This window comes from Rhizophagus irregularis, chromosome 16, assembly GCF_026210795.1.
Source record: "Rhizophagus irregularis chromosome 16, complete sequence".
NCBI classification, from domain to species: Eukaryota; Fungi; Glomeromycota; class Glomeromycetes; order Glomerales; family Glomeraceae; genus Rhizophagus; species Rhizophagus irregularis.
The window spans coordinates 3,431,792-3,446,762 of record NC_089444.1 but is presented as its reverse complement, the minus strand read 5'-3'; the positions used below and the strand labels follow the sequence as shown (position 1 = coordinate 3,446,762).

At 30.2% G+C, this 14,971-nt stretch overlaps 4 protein-coding genes across 4 annotated transcripts; 3 read left to right on the top strand and 1 right to left on the bottom strand.

The window, feature by feature from the left end:
- Positions 1-2,690: 2,690 nt before the first annotated feature.
- Positions 2,691-3,272, top strand: OCT59_008453 (uncharacterized protein; the record flags this gene model as incomplete). The annotated part of the gene is made up of 5 exons (XM_025327907.2): positions 2,691-2,730; positions 2,804-2,842; positions 2,933-2,958; positions 3,017-3,111; positions 3,194-3,272. The coding sequence occupies 5 exons, from the start codon at positions 2,691-2,693 to the stop codon at positions 3,270-3,272; spliced, it is 279 nt and encodes a 92-aa protein (XP_025168985.2).
- Positions 3,273-3,475: 203 nt separating this feature from the next.
- On the top strand, positions 3,476-4,025 carry OCT59_008452 (uncharacterized protein; the record flags this gene model as incomplete). The annotated part of the gene is made up of 3 exons (XM_025327906.1): positions 3,476-3,677; positions 3,745-3,896; positions 3,960-4,025. The coding sequence occupies 3 exons, from the start codon at positions 3,476-3,478 to the stop codon at positions 4,023-4,025; spliced, it is 420 nt and encodes a 139-aa protein (XP_025168984.1).
- Positions 4,026-5,579: 1,554 nt separating this feature from the next.
- Positions 5,580-6,013, bottom strand: OCT59_008451 (uncharacterized protein; the record flags this gene model as incomplete). The annotated part of the gene is made up of 2 exons (XM_025327905.1): positions 5,580-5,741; positions 5,807-6,013. The coding sequence occupies 2 exons, from the start codon at positions 6,011-6,013 to the stop codon at positions 5,580-5,582; spliced, it is 369 nt and encodes a 122-aa protein (XP_025168983.1).
- A 5,047-nt stretch (positions 6,014-11,060) lies between these two features.
- Positions 11,061-11,291, top strand: OCT59_008450 (uncharacterized protein; the record flags this gene model as incomplete). The annotated part of the gene is made up of 1 exon (XM_066142476.1): positions 11,061-11,291. One exon carries the CDS (start codon positions 11,061-11,063, stop codon positions 11,289-11,291), a length of 231 nt encoding a protein of 76 aa, XP_065999356.1.
- Between the last annotated feature and the right edge of the window lie 3,680 nt (positions 11,292-14,971).

Here is a 14,971-nt window from a genome sequence, read left to right as displayed (position 1 = left end):
GACAAAATGAAAAATGATTTTTTATCATACGACATGATATATCGCAATATTAATAATTCCAAATATATATTTTTTATTATATATGCGAAATAAAGGTTAGGTTCGGTTATTATACATAATAAGGTAAAGAAAATGTAATTTGTTTCATCTTTATATTTTAAATTTCATTTTATCGATAAAAAAAATAAACAATCAAGCTTAGTTAGTGGCGTTTAACTTATTTAAAATTTGAGCCGATAACAATAGTGTTATCCGGTTAAAATTCAAAAATCAAATATGAATCGAAGCAATAATTCTTGTATTATTTTTTTCTCTTTTTTTTTGCTGATAAATATTTCGATGAATACTCGTTATTTGGACATATAATTACAATTGATAACCGCTGCGTAAAATCATGTGATTATCACATATCACATGATTATGATTTTGTAACGAAATTAATGAAATTGGACCCCTATAACTACAATTTACAGCCAAAAGGAATTTTAAAATATTTTTTACAATCTCTATTCTGATAAAAATAATGTTGTACAGTACTATGAATATTATTTTAATGTTCAAAGCTAATAAATATTTTCCAATGTATCGTCATTTTTCGTATATTTTAGCGCAATTCATTTACGCATAAAATACATATTTATTCCTCTTTTAAAATGAAAAATTTTATACTCTTTAAATAAAATTATCATTTGTATATTATTATTTGTATTAAAAATTATCGTTCGGGTATATATGATCATAACATATATTTTTAGATATTTTATTTATACTTTATAATATCACAATAAGCTATTTATACTTTATATTATCAAAATAAGCTATTTATAAGTGTATATATAATAAAATTGGTATAAAAATCATTTATTCACATTAAAATATATTAAATATTACAATTCTAAAAAAACATTAATTTTTTTAATGACGTCTCTTATGATCGGTTCCAAATGATAATAATCAATCTGTCAATGTATGATAGGTTACTAATTTTGCCATTGACGTGGAAAAATTAGGACCAATCATACATTGATCTATACTAAAATAAGTGATATTGCTCCTCCCCTATACAATAATATATAATTACTGCTGATTATGGACTTACAATTGTTCATTCTCTAACAGTCTTGGAAAATATTAAATATACTGAGCTGACAATTTTATTGAACTTTACAGAACTCTGTACCATAATATCAAGTTTTTGTTCAATAAAACAAACTTTTGGTGAATTATATAATGTTCAATTAATATATATTTCCGAATTAAATTATATTTTTCTTAGCTAAAATTTATTTTCATAATTTTGTTCAATTACTTCATAATTCATATAATAATAAACTAAATAAATATTTTTCTTTTTCCCTCCCCGTTCATTTCGGTCGGTTGAATTTTCAAAACAAACCATTCTACGAAAATTTTATGATCAAAATGTTAGATATTTTACACAGCACGCCTGGTTTGATGGTGCGTGCGCTGCGCCACAGCTCCTAATTACGTGAAACACTGATAAACATCTGAACATCTCAGGAAAAAAACCAGTAAATATTACGTATTTTATTTTACAACAATTTTTCTGTATAAATTTTTTTAGATCAACCCACTTACCAACTCAATAATTTCCTTCCTAATGAAATTTAATGTGGTATTTTAGTAGTAATCGCGTATATGTATCGGACTTTTGAACTCAGACGTGTATACAGTGTGATAAACATTCATGACAAATGAGTTTACCAACACGTATTCTTCATTCTTCATACCTCCTATATCCACTGTTGTATTTACTTTTTATTTAAGGTCATGAAAATGAAATTTTAAGCAAGGTCAGATACCCTGAATACTGGAAAAACTCACATATGTATTAGGAAGTGGATACTTGAAGTCAATATTTCAAGGAAAAATACCCAACGCGTCAAAGCAAAAGATACATAGTGCTTTGGCAATAGAGTTGAAAACTTTACTTGAGTGTTTAAATCCAAAGTCTAGAGAGGGTCGAAAAGCAACAAAATTATTAAAGGTTACGTTCTCAAGTGAATAGTGAGTATGCTACGCCCAGTCACATTAGTGCCGTGGCAGGTATATATTGTTATGGGTTCTTTGATTAAGTCTCAAAATATTCTGGACATTTCTGGACATTTAGATAACAATTTCTTTTTTTATAGGGAAAGTCTGCTGATTCTAGAGGAGGAATTGGTTATGTACCTTCCTTATGATAAAGGTTCTTACTAGCTTGTTTGCACCTCTCTTTGCATGCTATGACTGAAAGAAGGATAAGATGGATTTGCAAGAAAAGGTAAAGATCAACATTTTTGGTTCATGCTTTCAAGTCTGTGCAAAACTCAACTTCAAATTTTATTAATCATTTAGGACGAGCCAACCACAAGTTAATATTCCTTAAGAGAAAGGCAAATCGTGGACTATAATGAAGGACGAAAATCGAAAGGGAGCTGTTCGTCCAAAGATAAAATGCCCAATAAAAAAAATTCTGGAAAAAATACCAGTAAATGATCATTTTTCTAGTTTTATATTCCGAACTCAGACACGTGATCAATTTTCTGAAAATTTTTTTATAGGGATGGAAGCTGACGTTTTTGAGGATGTAGACACAAGCAGTTACGAAAAATCCTTTAAGAAAAAATACAACAAGATGAATGATGATTTAAAATGGAAGCTTCAATGCACAGGACGTGTAGTAGAGGATGTTTTATTCAACTCTATTTCAAACTTCACTTCTGAGCAGTAAGTTTAATAATTTAATTTCTAGAATTGTTTCTTAGCATGCCTAATGATCTAACATGCTTGATGACAATAGTTTGGTGCATTCATTTACGATTGATATTAATGATTCAATGTTAAAAGAAGTTTATTTTCCTGCTGAATTAGAAGAGATGGACATAACAAATACCAAATAAGATCCTGAATTAAGCGCGGACCTTTACAGCCATCTTGCAAAAATATTATAATAAGGTTGGTTGAAAATATGTTATGAATGCACTGTATGCCATGATTAACATATTTTGTACAGACTAGTGTTGGAGAAATCAGGGACCTCATAAAAGATACTGACTTTGGCAGATCCAGTTTTGAAATTGAAACACTTACATATTTGATTTACAGTTTGTATGTATAATTCTGAATACTGATTTCAAACAGCATAAACAGCATGAATAGTTTGCGAATTTATCATGTACTTTATTTACAGAATATGGCAATACGAACGTAACCCAAATGCATTCTCCTTAGGTCATTATGTATGTGGTGTTAATGTGTGGGACCCATAATCAACAGGACTTATGATGATATGCAAATATTGATGTTATTTGGTATGTAGTAGTAGTGAAAGAGAATGAAGGATACAAATACTGAAATTGCATTTTTGCATTAATATTTGTCAACTAACCATAATCTCTACTAGATGGAATCATCAAGTTTTGCAAGTTCAGAATAAAGAAATAACAATCGTACTTTGAATACTTGAAAAGAAATGGGCAGAAGAGGGGATGCAATAATCCGAAAATGTTCATCAGGTAGATATTATGAAAGACAAAATGCCACAAAATGGCTCAAAGAGTTAGGACTTAAGCTTCCAAAGATGATGCGTGATATGTTTGTTGGCTTGTGCAATCATACAAATTGGGATATGGGCAAAATGAACAAGATAGAAACAATTGGATACATCCATGGCGGTATGTTATTATAACTTTTTCTTCTCGCTATTTGGATATTTTTTCCTAAATTTCATGTACTTTTCAGGATCAGTTTTAATGGTTTTAATGATTATGACATTAGATCTTCCAGCTGGTTATATAGCTCGTATCACTAAGAACGAACTCTATCACATACCAGAAGATATTGGGTCTTTCAGTGAAGCAATAAAATTAATTACAGCGGTTTGGAGGAGCAAGGTAATATTGTTATTTATTTGTTTTATTTTAACTCAAGGTTACTGAATCAATATTATCTTACAGATGCGAGTTACTCGAACTATGAGATTATTACACCACACTGAAAAGATGATGTTGTTAGTGTTCTGAAGAATGCTTCCTCACTCAAAAAAGGTGTCATACTAACCACCAAACCAAAATTTTCCCATACACTGAAATGACACCAAAGAAAGACAAACCTAAAAAATGATAGTAGTTTACTCGAGCATTTTTATTCCAGCTGTTTATTTATTTAATAAATTTAATAAATTAATAAAATTCGCATACATTTGAGCTTCGAATGTTTAAACCATATTGTGCGAGTGCAGGATGTTGGATAATATAATAACTAATATTGTTTTAGTTCTCTATGCACTAGAAAGAATATTTAGAAAGTGATCACGATTAGATTCGCTCAGGTATGGGTGAAAAGATGGTAATAACGAGTACTCATCTATCTGAGAAGTACTCAGTAGATATTTACGTAAGAAAAAATCTTCAAATTTATAGAATACTATTTATTCTTAGAATCGAAGAATTCTGACTGTATAGGCGTACTTTAAAAAATATACAGTTTATCATGTTTGGTGAATTATATCACATTAGCGAACAAATTATGTGAATACAGAATGATAGAATTCACAGAATTCATGGATTTCAGACCAATTAATTACTTCGTACATACCAAATTTATCAGTGAAACTCAAAATAATATTGCAACTATAAACTGTATAACTTATTTGTTAATAGAAATTAACAAGATACACCATCGATATATGTACTAATAATGCACAAATTTTAAAGTTGATCACATAAAAACGATTATTTATTGGCAATTAATAGCATAATAACTAAAACTAATAATACAAAATAATGAAAACGAGTAGTGGATGTTTAAAGAGAGAAATAAAGTATTAAGAGAAATTCCGACCCCTTAGACCATCCATGATTTGGCAGTTTCTTCCCACTACTAATTATTTCCTTTTTTCTTTTATTATTTTATTTTAACAAGATTTTTTTTTTGATGATTGAATTTTTTTGTAGTAAATCGTGATGATATTTAATATATGGCTTTTGAGATGATTATTTGAGAAAACTAATTAATAAAAAATGAAAATTATATAGAAATTGACGGTAGAAATGTTAACAGAAGAGAACACGAAAATTTTCTAATTAATTTTTTTAATATTGATAAAATATATGGGATAAAATACATGAAATAGAATATAAAATAAAAATAAAAAGTATGATATAAAAAAATAAATAATAATTTATATTAGAATTATGTATTTAAGCCATAATTTAGTTTTTCCTTTCCAAAATAAAAAGGAAGGGAAAAACTTGAAAGATAATTAAGAATATTATATAAAGGAAAAGACAAGGAAAAAATTAGAATTAGGGAAAAGCTGAGGAAATCTAGGGAAATCTAGGGAAACCCCGGGAAAAATTCTGGGAAGGCAAAAAATGAATATATTTTTTCTCTCCAATATGCTAATATTTTCTTGTATTTTTCATTTTCTCTATTAGTTATTAATAAGGAGATTCTAATATTTAACTTCAGAATCAGAAAAGTAATCCATAGAATTTCTCATACCGATTTATCATCCAAGAAATTTCTTCATCTTTCATGATTATCACACTATGACATGACCGTTCAAAGCGACTTTAATTTGAATTGATTTCTAATTGAATTATATATACTTTGTTTTTACCGGGAGGAGGAAGTGTCAGTGTCATAAAAACATCATTATCAGTTATAATGTTTTGAGTGAGATCTTTGACATTCTTCCATGAAATATTGAATAAGGGTTTTAAATATGTACGTAACTTTAGTAATACATAAATTCTCATGCTAGACACCGTAAATCCCTATATCTTGACAAGCGGTTTACCTCAATCAATTTTAATGCGGATAGTGAAGCTTTGGCCTTTGATAAAGGTCTTATTTCTTGATCATTTGGAAATTGGAATAGCCCATCTCGATAATATAACCAAAATTTCAATTGAATTTTCTTTTTTGGTTTACGATTAATTGTCACTTTTAAAGTGAATTGCACTTTTCCAAATTGTTCGTAAATTGATTTAATTTCCAATAGCATCTTCAGAAATTTCAAATTCAAAAATAAATCTAAATCTGTTACTAAACTGAAAATTCAAAATTTCCACAATATCAATATTGATTTATTTATAATAATTTTTTCTGCACAAATTTTTTTTAAATCGGCACACCCAAAAATTTCTTTCATACTGAAATTTAATGTGATATTTTTAGCAGCAACCATGTGTGAAATTTTATATGAAGTGCACCAGATACTGTATTATTATTTTTATTCCTAAATGTCCTTTTTGAAATGAAATTTTTTCTAGATAATATGATCGGATAATATAAAAGAAATATTAATCTGACATATGGTAAAGATGTTAAAGCTTAAAAGCTTGCTTCCGTGATTATTATTTACTTTAGGGCGGAGAATTAATGAATTTTTTTTTTTTTGAAACGAAAATTATTTTTTGTATACATTTTTTTTCTGAAATAAATTTTTATATAACGGGAAAAAATATATTTAATGATAGAATATTTCAACTTGGAAAACGAAATGAAATTTATATAAGGAAAATTTTGATGATTGATACTATGACGAAAATGATGTAATGAAAATAAAATTTTAAAGAAGATAATTTTTTTTATGATCAATGAAAAAAATTTTGTATTTCTCGTCTTTTTTTATTGTGTTTTCAATAATATAAAGAAGTAAGCACTTTTAAAATGAAAATATTCTCCTTTACGTACATTTTATGTCAAATGTGCTTTTTACCATTTCAAGAAATGTATAAACAAAATTTTTTAATTACCTTGATTATGATATGTTAAAATTTAAAATAGTGTTTTGGCTTATTTGAAAGTAAAATATTATTTTAAACCACATTCTTGTGGTATGTATGAAATTATCATTATACTCAAAAAGAATTTGGTCTTATGCAATAGTTCTAATAATTTATATAACTCTACTATCACTTAACAAATAAAGCTTGAGGCATACAGTAATTTTATAGAAAAACTTATTAATTTATAAATCTAAGGTATCACAGGTAGGGATGACAATGGTCACGGTCATTAACCGATTATGACCGTGACTGATATCAGTCAGTCAAAGACTTCTGACTGACCATTTGACCGACCATTTAACTGATCCTGCAAACGTGAAATGTCTTTTAATATAAAATTTAATAAAAAAATGTTTTGCAAACATTTTTTTAATTATTTTAATAGAAAACATTGTGAAAATGTTTTTTATTACAGCAAAATTCAAAATATATGGGACACTTGAGAAATTTAATTGTCAGGTTGTCGGGTAGCTGTAGGGTTAGATCGGTCCTAGCAAAGACCGGTCCTGCGTCGGTCTTGGGACTGGTCTTCACGGTCTTTGGTCCGAGATCTGAGGACCGGTCCGGACTGGAACCGATCTTATATTATTAATATCCAATAAAAATGAGCCAAATTTTGTGCTCATATACTTCTAGGGCACGATTTTTGCCAAAACCGATTATCAGTTCAGTTTTTAACATTTTCGCAACGTTTTTTATTAAAAAAATGTGCGAAAACCTTTTTTTCGTGAAATTATTAATAAAAAACGTTTTTGTAATGTTTCCTATTAATAAAATAATTAAAAAATGTGCGAAAACATTTTTTTATTAAATTACTTAATAAAAAATGCTGCAAAATGTAAATTACTTAATAAAAACATTTTTGCAACGTTGTTTGTTAAAATAATTAAAAACGTTTGTGAAAAACGTTTTTTTTTATGAACTTATTAATAAAAAACGTTTTTGCAACATTTTCTATTAAAATAATTAAAAAACGTTGCGAAATGTTGTTTATTTGTTAAATTACATGTTAAAAAACGTTTCGCAACGTTCTTTAATGTTTTAGAGGTCTTAAAATCATGGGGACAAAATTTCTTGAATTTAAATCGGTCCGGTCCCGGTCCGGTCCAGTCCAGGTTAAAAGACCAGTCTTTTTGGGACCGGACCGGACCGGACCGATCCAACCCTAGGTAGCTGCAGTAGGTTATTACATAATTTGATATACTACTTACTATTATACTCATGTTACATGTTATTTATACTTTTCTAATAAATAACCTACTGCCAAGTCACCTGGCTACTCGACAACCGACAATCAAATTTCTCAAGTGTCCCGTATATTTTGAATTTTGCTGTAAGTATTTCATAAAAAAAAAGGTTTCGCAAACAATTTTAATTGATTTAACAAAAAAATGTTGCGAATACGTAATCTAATAAAAAAACATTTTGCAACTTTTTTAAATAGAAATAAAAATTTAAATTTAATAAAAAGTTTTCGCAAACTTTTTTTTAACCAAAAATATTGCGAAAGTGGTAAGTGGTTAGATCAGTTAAACAGTCAGTCAAATGGTCAGTTGGTCGGTCAAAGGTTCTTGACTGGTTATAACTGAGCGATGACTGACTATGACTGACCATTACCATTAAAGTTACCTGCCAAAACTCTACAGGCCATTGTCAAAATGTCAAAACTAAAACCTGTCAAAATGCTGAAATGCTGAAATAGTTTCGACATGTCAAAATTGTCAAAACCTAAAAATATTAATAACTCGGCATTCAATGATCGTAGAAAGATGCACCATAGCTCGTTGGAATCATCTCATAATGATGAGTTGAATGGTGGTTAAATCATCTTTTTTACTTTGCTAGTATTTATACGGCTAGGCATCCCTCTACCTCTTTTGAGGCATCATCATGCCAGTATCCTATCATCCCTAAAGGGTAACCATACCACTGAGTACTTATTTTTTCCTCAAGCAGACAGCACCATATATGAGGACATCACCATCAGGCCACATTTAAGGCTGATCTGAAGCTAGGAATACACTGTCTACTCATCCTATACCCATTGCATGATACTGGTACTCAATTTATTTTACGACCTTTAGAGAGCACCTACTTTCATGGAGGACTTTCAACAGGTAGCATCAACCATCTAGTACCTTTTCATACCACCATTTTAGGTACGAGGTCTCACTCAAAGGCCACTACAGCCCGCGATTACGCAGTACCAATAGTACAGTTGTTTACTCCAAGTGGTATACTTTGTAGTGACCACTCGGACAGGAAGTAGCAGGCATCTGTCTAGGATTACCCCTTATGATGGGTATCAACCACAAGGGATCACCAACTAGGACCCAAAGAGTAGGGAATCAAACTCCATAACTATGCTATCTGTGCACGAATACCTTGGTTGGCCTAAGACCTAACAGAAGGTCTAACTACCACTAAGATATTGCACCCTCAACTTTACCATCTAGAATGACCATCTAGCCATTACTGACCCCAAGCGGTATCGTGAAGTAAGGTTGCTTGCCGAAACCTTCTTAATAACTGCTGAAACCTATACGGAAAATGCCGAAACTATATCAAATCATATTAAAAATCCTGCTGAAACTTTGCCGAAATGCCAAAACCCCCATTTGCCAAAACTGCCGAAACCCTGCCGAAACTATAGTAAACATATAGTAAAATCTTGCTGAAATTTATCGCAGGATTTTGGAAAGGTTTTGGCAAGCAACCTTATCGTGAAGTGACCACTCAAACAGGAAGTCCCCTAAGGTATAGTAGTAACCTCAAGGACAGGACTACGCACATGCCAATGGCCTCATAGGGAACGTTAAAAGGACATTATGACCTTTAGTTGAAATGTGTGGCCTAACTGTACACACTAGAGGAACAGGGTGGACATCCTCATATTATCACATTATTACCGATCATTTTGCCAATCATTTATTTTAATATTATCACATAAAAAATACCATTTTTTTGCAAATTTAACTATATAAATTTTATTTGTTATCAAAATTCATCCAAAGTCTGAAAATTAATGTTTTCAAATCCAAAAATTAACTAAAAACCAAAAATTGGCTGAATTTTAATAATAATTAGAAAATTAAAATTATTTTAATGATATTGTGTCAACCAGTGATTAAAATTTAATGTTTTATAGCTTTTTAGATTCATCTTATCAAGACAAACATTTTGATAGTAATTTCATAAAATTTTTACGCCAAATTGATTGAGAAATTGCATTTTGAAAATTTCTATTTATTATATAGATTATAACAAATATAATTGCAAGTATAAATTTAGCCATAACTTCTTGATTACCTAAAATTAGGAATGATTACTTCGGCCATTGATTTTAAATCAGTTAGTTTCAAGCTTCAGCCAAACTTCTGTGACTTCGGCTGAAGCTTTAAAGTCTGATATCACCCAATTTACTATAAGATCGGCAAATGATCAGCAAGGTGATATAAGGATGTCCGCCCTGTTTACTAGAGGTAGGCTCCGAATCTGGTCAATCTGGTCATTTTAAAATCAATCCGTCTAATAGGCAGATTCAGATTGATCAGATGAATCTGTCAAATAGACCGGATGGATGACCAGATATCTGATCAATCCTACACGGGATTGACAAAAAATTTCCTTTTTAGGAAATTTTATGTTACATGACCAGAAACTAAATTTAGAAAAACTGGTTTTTTGTGGAATGGATATCGCCATAAATGGAAACAATCGACATGCCCGTGTGTCATGTGACAACAATTAAATACTTAATCATAAATTCCGGCTGAAATTAAATGATCGGTGAAAGAACTCTTTCCCCTTTCTGTCCGTTTTCATAGTACAGTCAACTCCCTCTATAGTCACTCCCGTTGTAGCCATAGATACTGGAGTAATCGCATAATATGGAGGAATAATATGGAATAAAAGATCAAACGATAGAAAGTCACATGATGGGATAAAATTAACCGGAAAGGATAAACTTTTAGGAGAAGGAATGATCTACATGATGTAATGTTTATTAAATGATTAACGGAGAACCAATAGATCAAGTGGGGAGTTGATCGATGTGGCTTAGCAACCAGTTTATCAAGTTAAACAATAGGAACAATTAGGAGGAGTAATCATAAGCCACAAATGATAAATCATATAAAAAGGAAGGATAGCGAATTAAAGGAACAAAAAAATAGGAACATGTAAAATATTGATGAACTGCAGCCGCAGTAGAAGAATAGCTGACGAGACGCAGTAGAAAAGATAGCACAGCCACAAAAGATGGATCTTTGCGATACAATATTTGAAAGATTATTTTATTTTAAAGAAAAGATAGCACAGCCACAAAAGATGGATCTTTGCGATACAATATTTGAAAGATTATTTTATTTTAAAGAAAAGAATGCACAGCCACAAAAGATGGATCTTTACGATATAATATTTGAAAGATTATTTTATTTTAAAGAAAAGATAGCACAGCCACAAAAGATGGATTATATCTTTACAACATAATATGCGAAAGATTATTTTAAAGAAAAGATAGCATACTAAAATAGTATAACATATTAGAAAAGATAACATATAAAATAGCATATAAGATAGCGCATAAAAGATAACATATAAAATATTAGAAAGAAATAAGAAGTAAGAAAAGAAAGAATAAGAAAGTTGGTTTAAATAGGAGCGGAATGGGAGGTGAATTCGACAGTCGTCAGATACGATGTAAAACTTTAAGTAAATTAGTTAATTGTGAATTTTATGAAGAATAAATAAAATACCCTTTATATGAAAATTAATTGTTTCGATTGTTTTTGTTACTATTTTCTTATGATGAAAAAGTAATTTTGTTTAATTAATTGTTAGTAAAGCGTAATGTTATTTTAAAGGTAATAGGTTCGCCCTAAACTTTACTGTAATGTTCGCTTAATTAATTTTAATTGGACAAATTCATGGTGAATTTAATGTCATAATAAGAATTATGAAATAAATAAAATATAAACTTTTGTAAAGAGAACTATCGTATTTTGAAAGAAGATAATGGATGAAATATTGTGGCGAGAGCTATCGCAATTTGAAAGTTAAGTAGTAATAAAACTAAACCAAGCAAGAATGTTAATGTTTCGTGGAGCACATATAACAGAAGCTGGGAACTTTGTTTACCGCCGGGTGGCAGACGGGGGTGACAATTTGGTGCATGCTCCGAGAAAGGAAATGTCGACTTTGCGTCGACATTTTGACTATCTTCATATAGTCAAGTACCTATGCAGTATTAAGAAGGAAACGGTCAACAACTAAGTGAATTGATCACTCGCGAAGGGAAGGATCATTCCGATCATGGTACCGACATGGTATTCCGAAGAATCTGAACTCAGAAAAAGAGGTGTTAGAATTAAAATATAATATTGGGGAAAAAGGTTGTAAGTACCTGAAAAACTTTAAAATGGGAACGGGCAAAATAGCGATATTGTACACCTACCTTAGGAATTATAAAAAGAAGGATGCGGTGATATGATGGAATATAATGAACTCGTTTCAAAATAATAGATTTGTTACAAGAATATCCGGAGAAGTATTGTAGTAAGTCACAAAAGTTGTCGTCTTTAAAGTTTTCGCGCTAATAATTGTAAAACCAAGAAATTAAGGAAGCCCTCGTAAGATGTGGTATTCTGGGAGGGGCACCATTGTATTTTGCAGATGCCAGAAGTTCCTGGGGATACAATGTTATAACGAAAAGTTGACGAGTAAGCTATAAACTCAAGGGTTACGTGGGAACCTATTACCAAAACACAAGGGTTGCGTGGGAACCTATTTAAAACACAAGGGTTACGTGAGAACCTATTACAAAAACACCGGCTGTGAATATAACTTCTTCAGATGGGAATTGGAATAATTGGACTCAGACGTGAGTGGAACATCTCCCTACTGAAAGCATTTTGAAAATGCGTAATTGAATTCACAAGGCAAAAAGAGAAACCATCGTGAGTATAACTTCTTCAGATAAAACTGAAAGCATTTAGGGAAATGCGCAATTGAACTCACGAAAAGAAGATGAACGTTATGGAATAATGCGAAATTTAAGAATATTTGCTGGTCAAATGATAAAATGTGAATAACAAACCTCGAAACTACTATACTTCATTGTGAAGGTAAAGGCAAGCCGAGTATAGGTTATTAAATTGTAAAAGATAATAAATAAGAAGAAACATCGTTAAATAAGTATAAATGCGTGTGTCGCATAAGTGTAAATGCGTGTGTCGCATAAGTGTAAATGCGTGTATCGCATAAAGTATAATATGTTGTGTGTCGACATAATGGTGATAATAAGAATTAGTACAAGATTAAACAAAGAAGATATTTTGCGTAATATTGAATATATAGATGTAAAGATTACATATATAATGAAAAAGAACTAAAAATTCACAAACTTTAGAAGTTATGAGAATTTTGAAGTTCGTGAAATGCGAAAATTACAAATTTTGATGATAAAAGAAAATTTTGAGGCGCAGTAAAAACTTAGAAAATTTTTGGAATTTTTAGAATGCGCAATAAAAACCTCCGCAGTCTGAGGAGATTGTGGACTTAGAATAATTTTTGAATTAATGGCGCAGTAAAATATATACATGAAATTATGAAAGATAAGAATAGCAGAAGAAACTTGTGAGAATCAAAAAAAGAGGATTTAAAGATTGAAAGATTAATATAAGAATATTATGAATAAGTAAAAGATTTTAAAAAAAAATAAGTTGTTAAATGAATATTCATAATGGAAGAAAGATTATACATTCAATATAGGTAATAGGAAAGGACAATATAGTAGAGGATGGTTAGAAGATTAAAATAGAAGCGATAAAAATGATATATAAGAGAGCGGAATTTCAATTTGAATTCTGGATGAATATTTATAATAATTTAATTGGAGTATACGATGGAATGGTACCATCAATGGGAAAGTGAATATAGGACACATAAAGAAGAACATGAGTTAAGAACGGGAGAATTAGATGAATGTTTAAATTGTGAATTATGTCATCCGATAGGAAATGAACCAATGGTATTCAAGAAATTTTGGGATGCATTATTTAAGTTCGAAGATACAATAATAATATATAACGATGTAACAATTAGAGGAGTATTGGATTTGTTAAGTATGAATAATTCAGAAAGAGAAGATACAATACATAAAGGGAAATGTAGAGACATAATGGATAGAATAACGGAATCAATAAGATATAGAATACAACCAAAAATGAAAGAAAGGGGATTACGAACAATTATATTAGTAATTGTAAGGGACTGTATTGAAAGAAATCTGGGGAATGAAGTATTTGATAGATTAATTGGAAATCCTGAATTAATAGAACACAAATATATTTTGGAAGATTGGGATGTTGAAAGAAGGTTTGAGAAATTTTGGCAATGGTATAGAATCACATCAAAAGAAATTGGACCATTACGAGTAAAGACAGGAGCAATAGAGACGTTTAGGGAGTTACTATATGAAGAAGAAGGAATAGCTATGAATGAGGAGAAAGTAAAGGAACTAATGTCCAAAATAGAATATGAGAACATACATATAGAAAATGTTCACGAATATCACAAGAATATGATGCGAAAGATAATAAGAATATTTATAGATACTAGGGGATTTACAAAAGAACCAGAAGATTCAGAAAGTGAGGATAGTCCAGCAAGTTACGAATTGGAAAATGATTCCGAGGAAGAATTAGAGATAATAATAGGAGATAAATCATGGAAATTTAGTGAATTAAGAAGAAGGTCAAATGTTATGGATGAAGATCAACTGAGGTACATTTGGAAAATAGGAATAAAGTTGATGATAGAAATGGATATATTGGTAACGAGAATATTTATGGATAAAATTCAAGAGATAGAGGAATTGGATGAAAGGGAAAAAGAATTGAGGATAAAAGAATGGTTAGAAAAAGAAACAATAAGATGTGAAAAATGTGGTAATAGAAGGTTCGAAATGGACGAAGCGGATAGCGAATGCGGGGAATGTGTTAAAGAAGCGCAGAAGAATGAACAAGATGAGCTAATAGAATTAAGAAATAACTTAGAAAAATTGGGATATGAAATAGATGTGTCAGAAATTCAAAGAATGAAGAGTTTTGGGGTAAATAATCGAATAATAGTAACTAAAGAATTTGTGGAAGAATATATGGAAATGATAG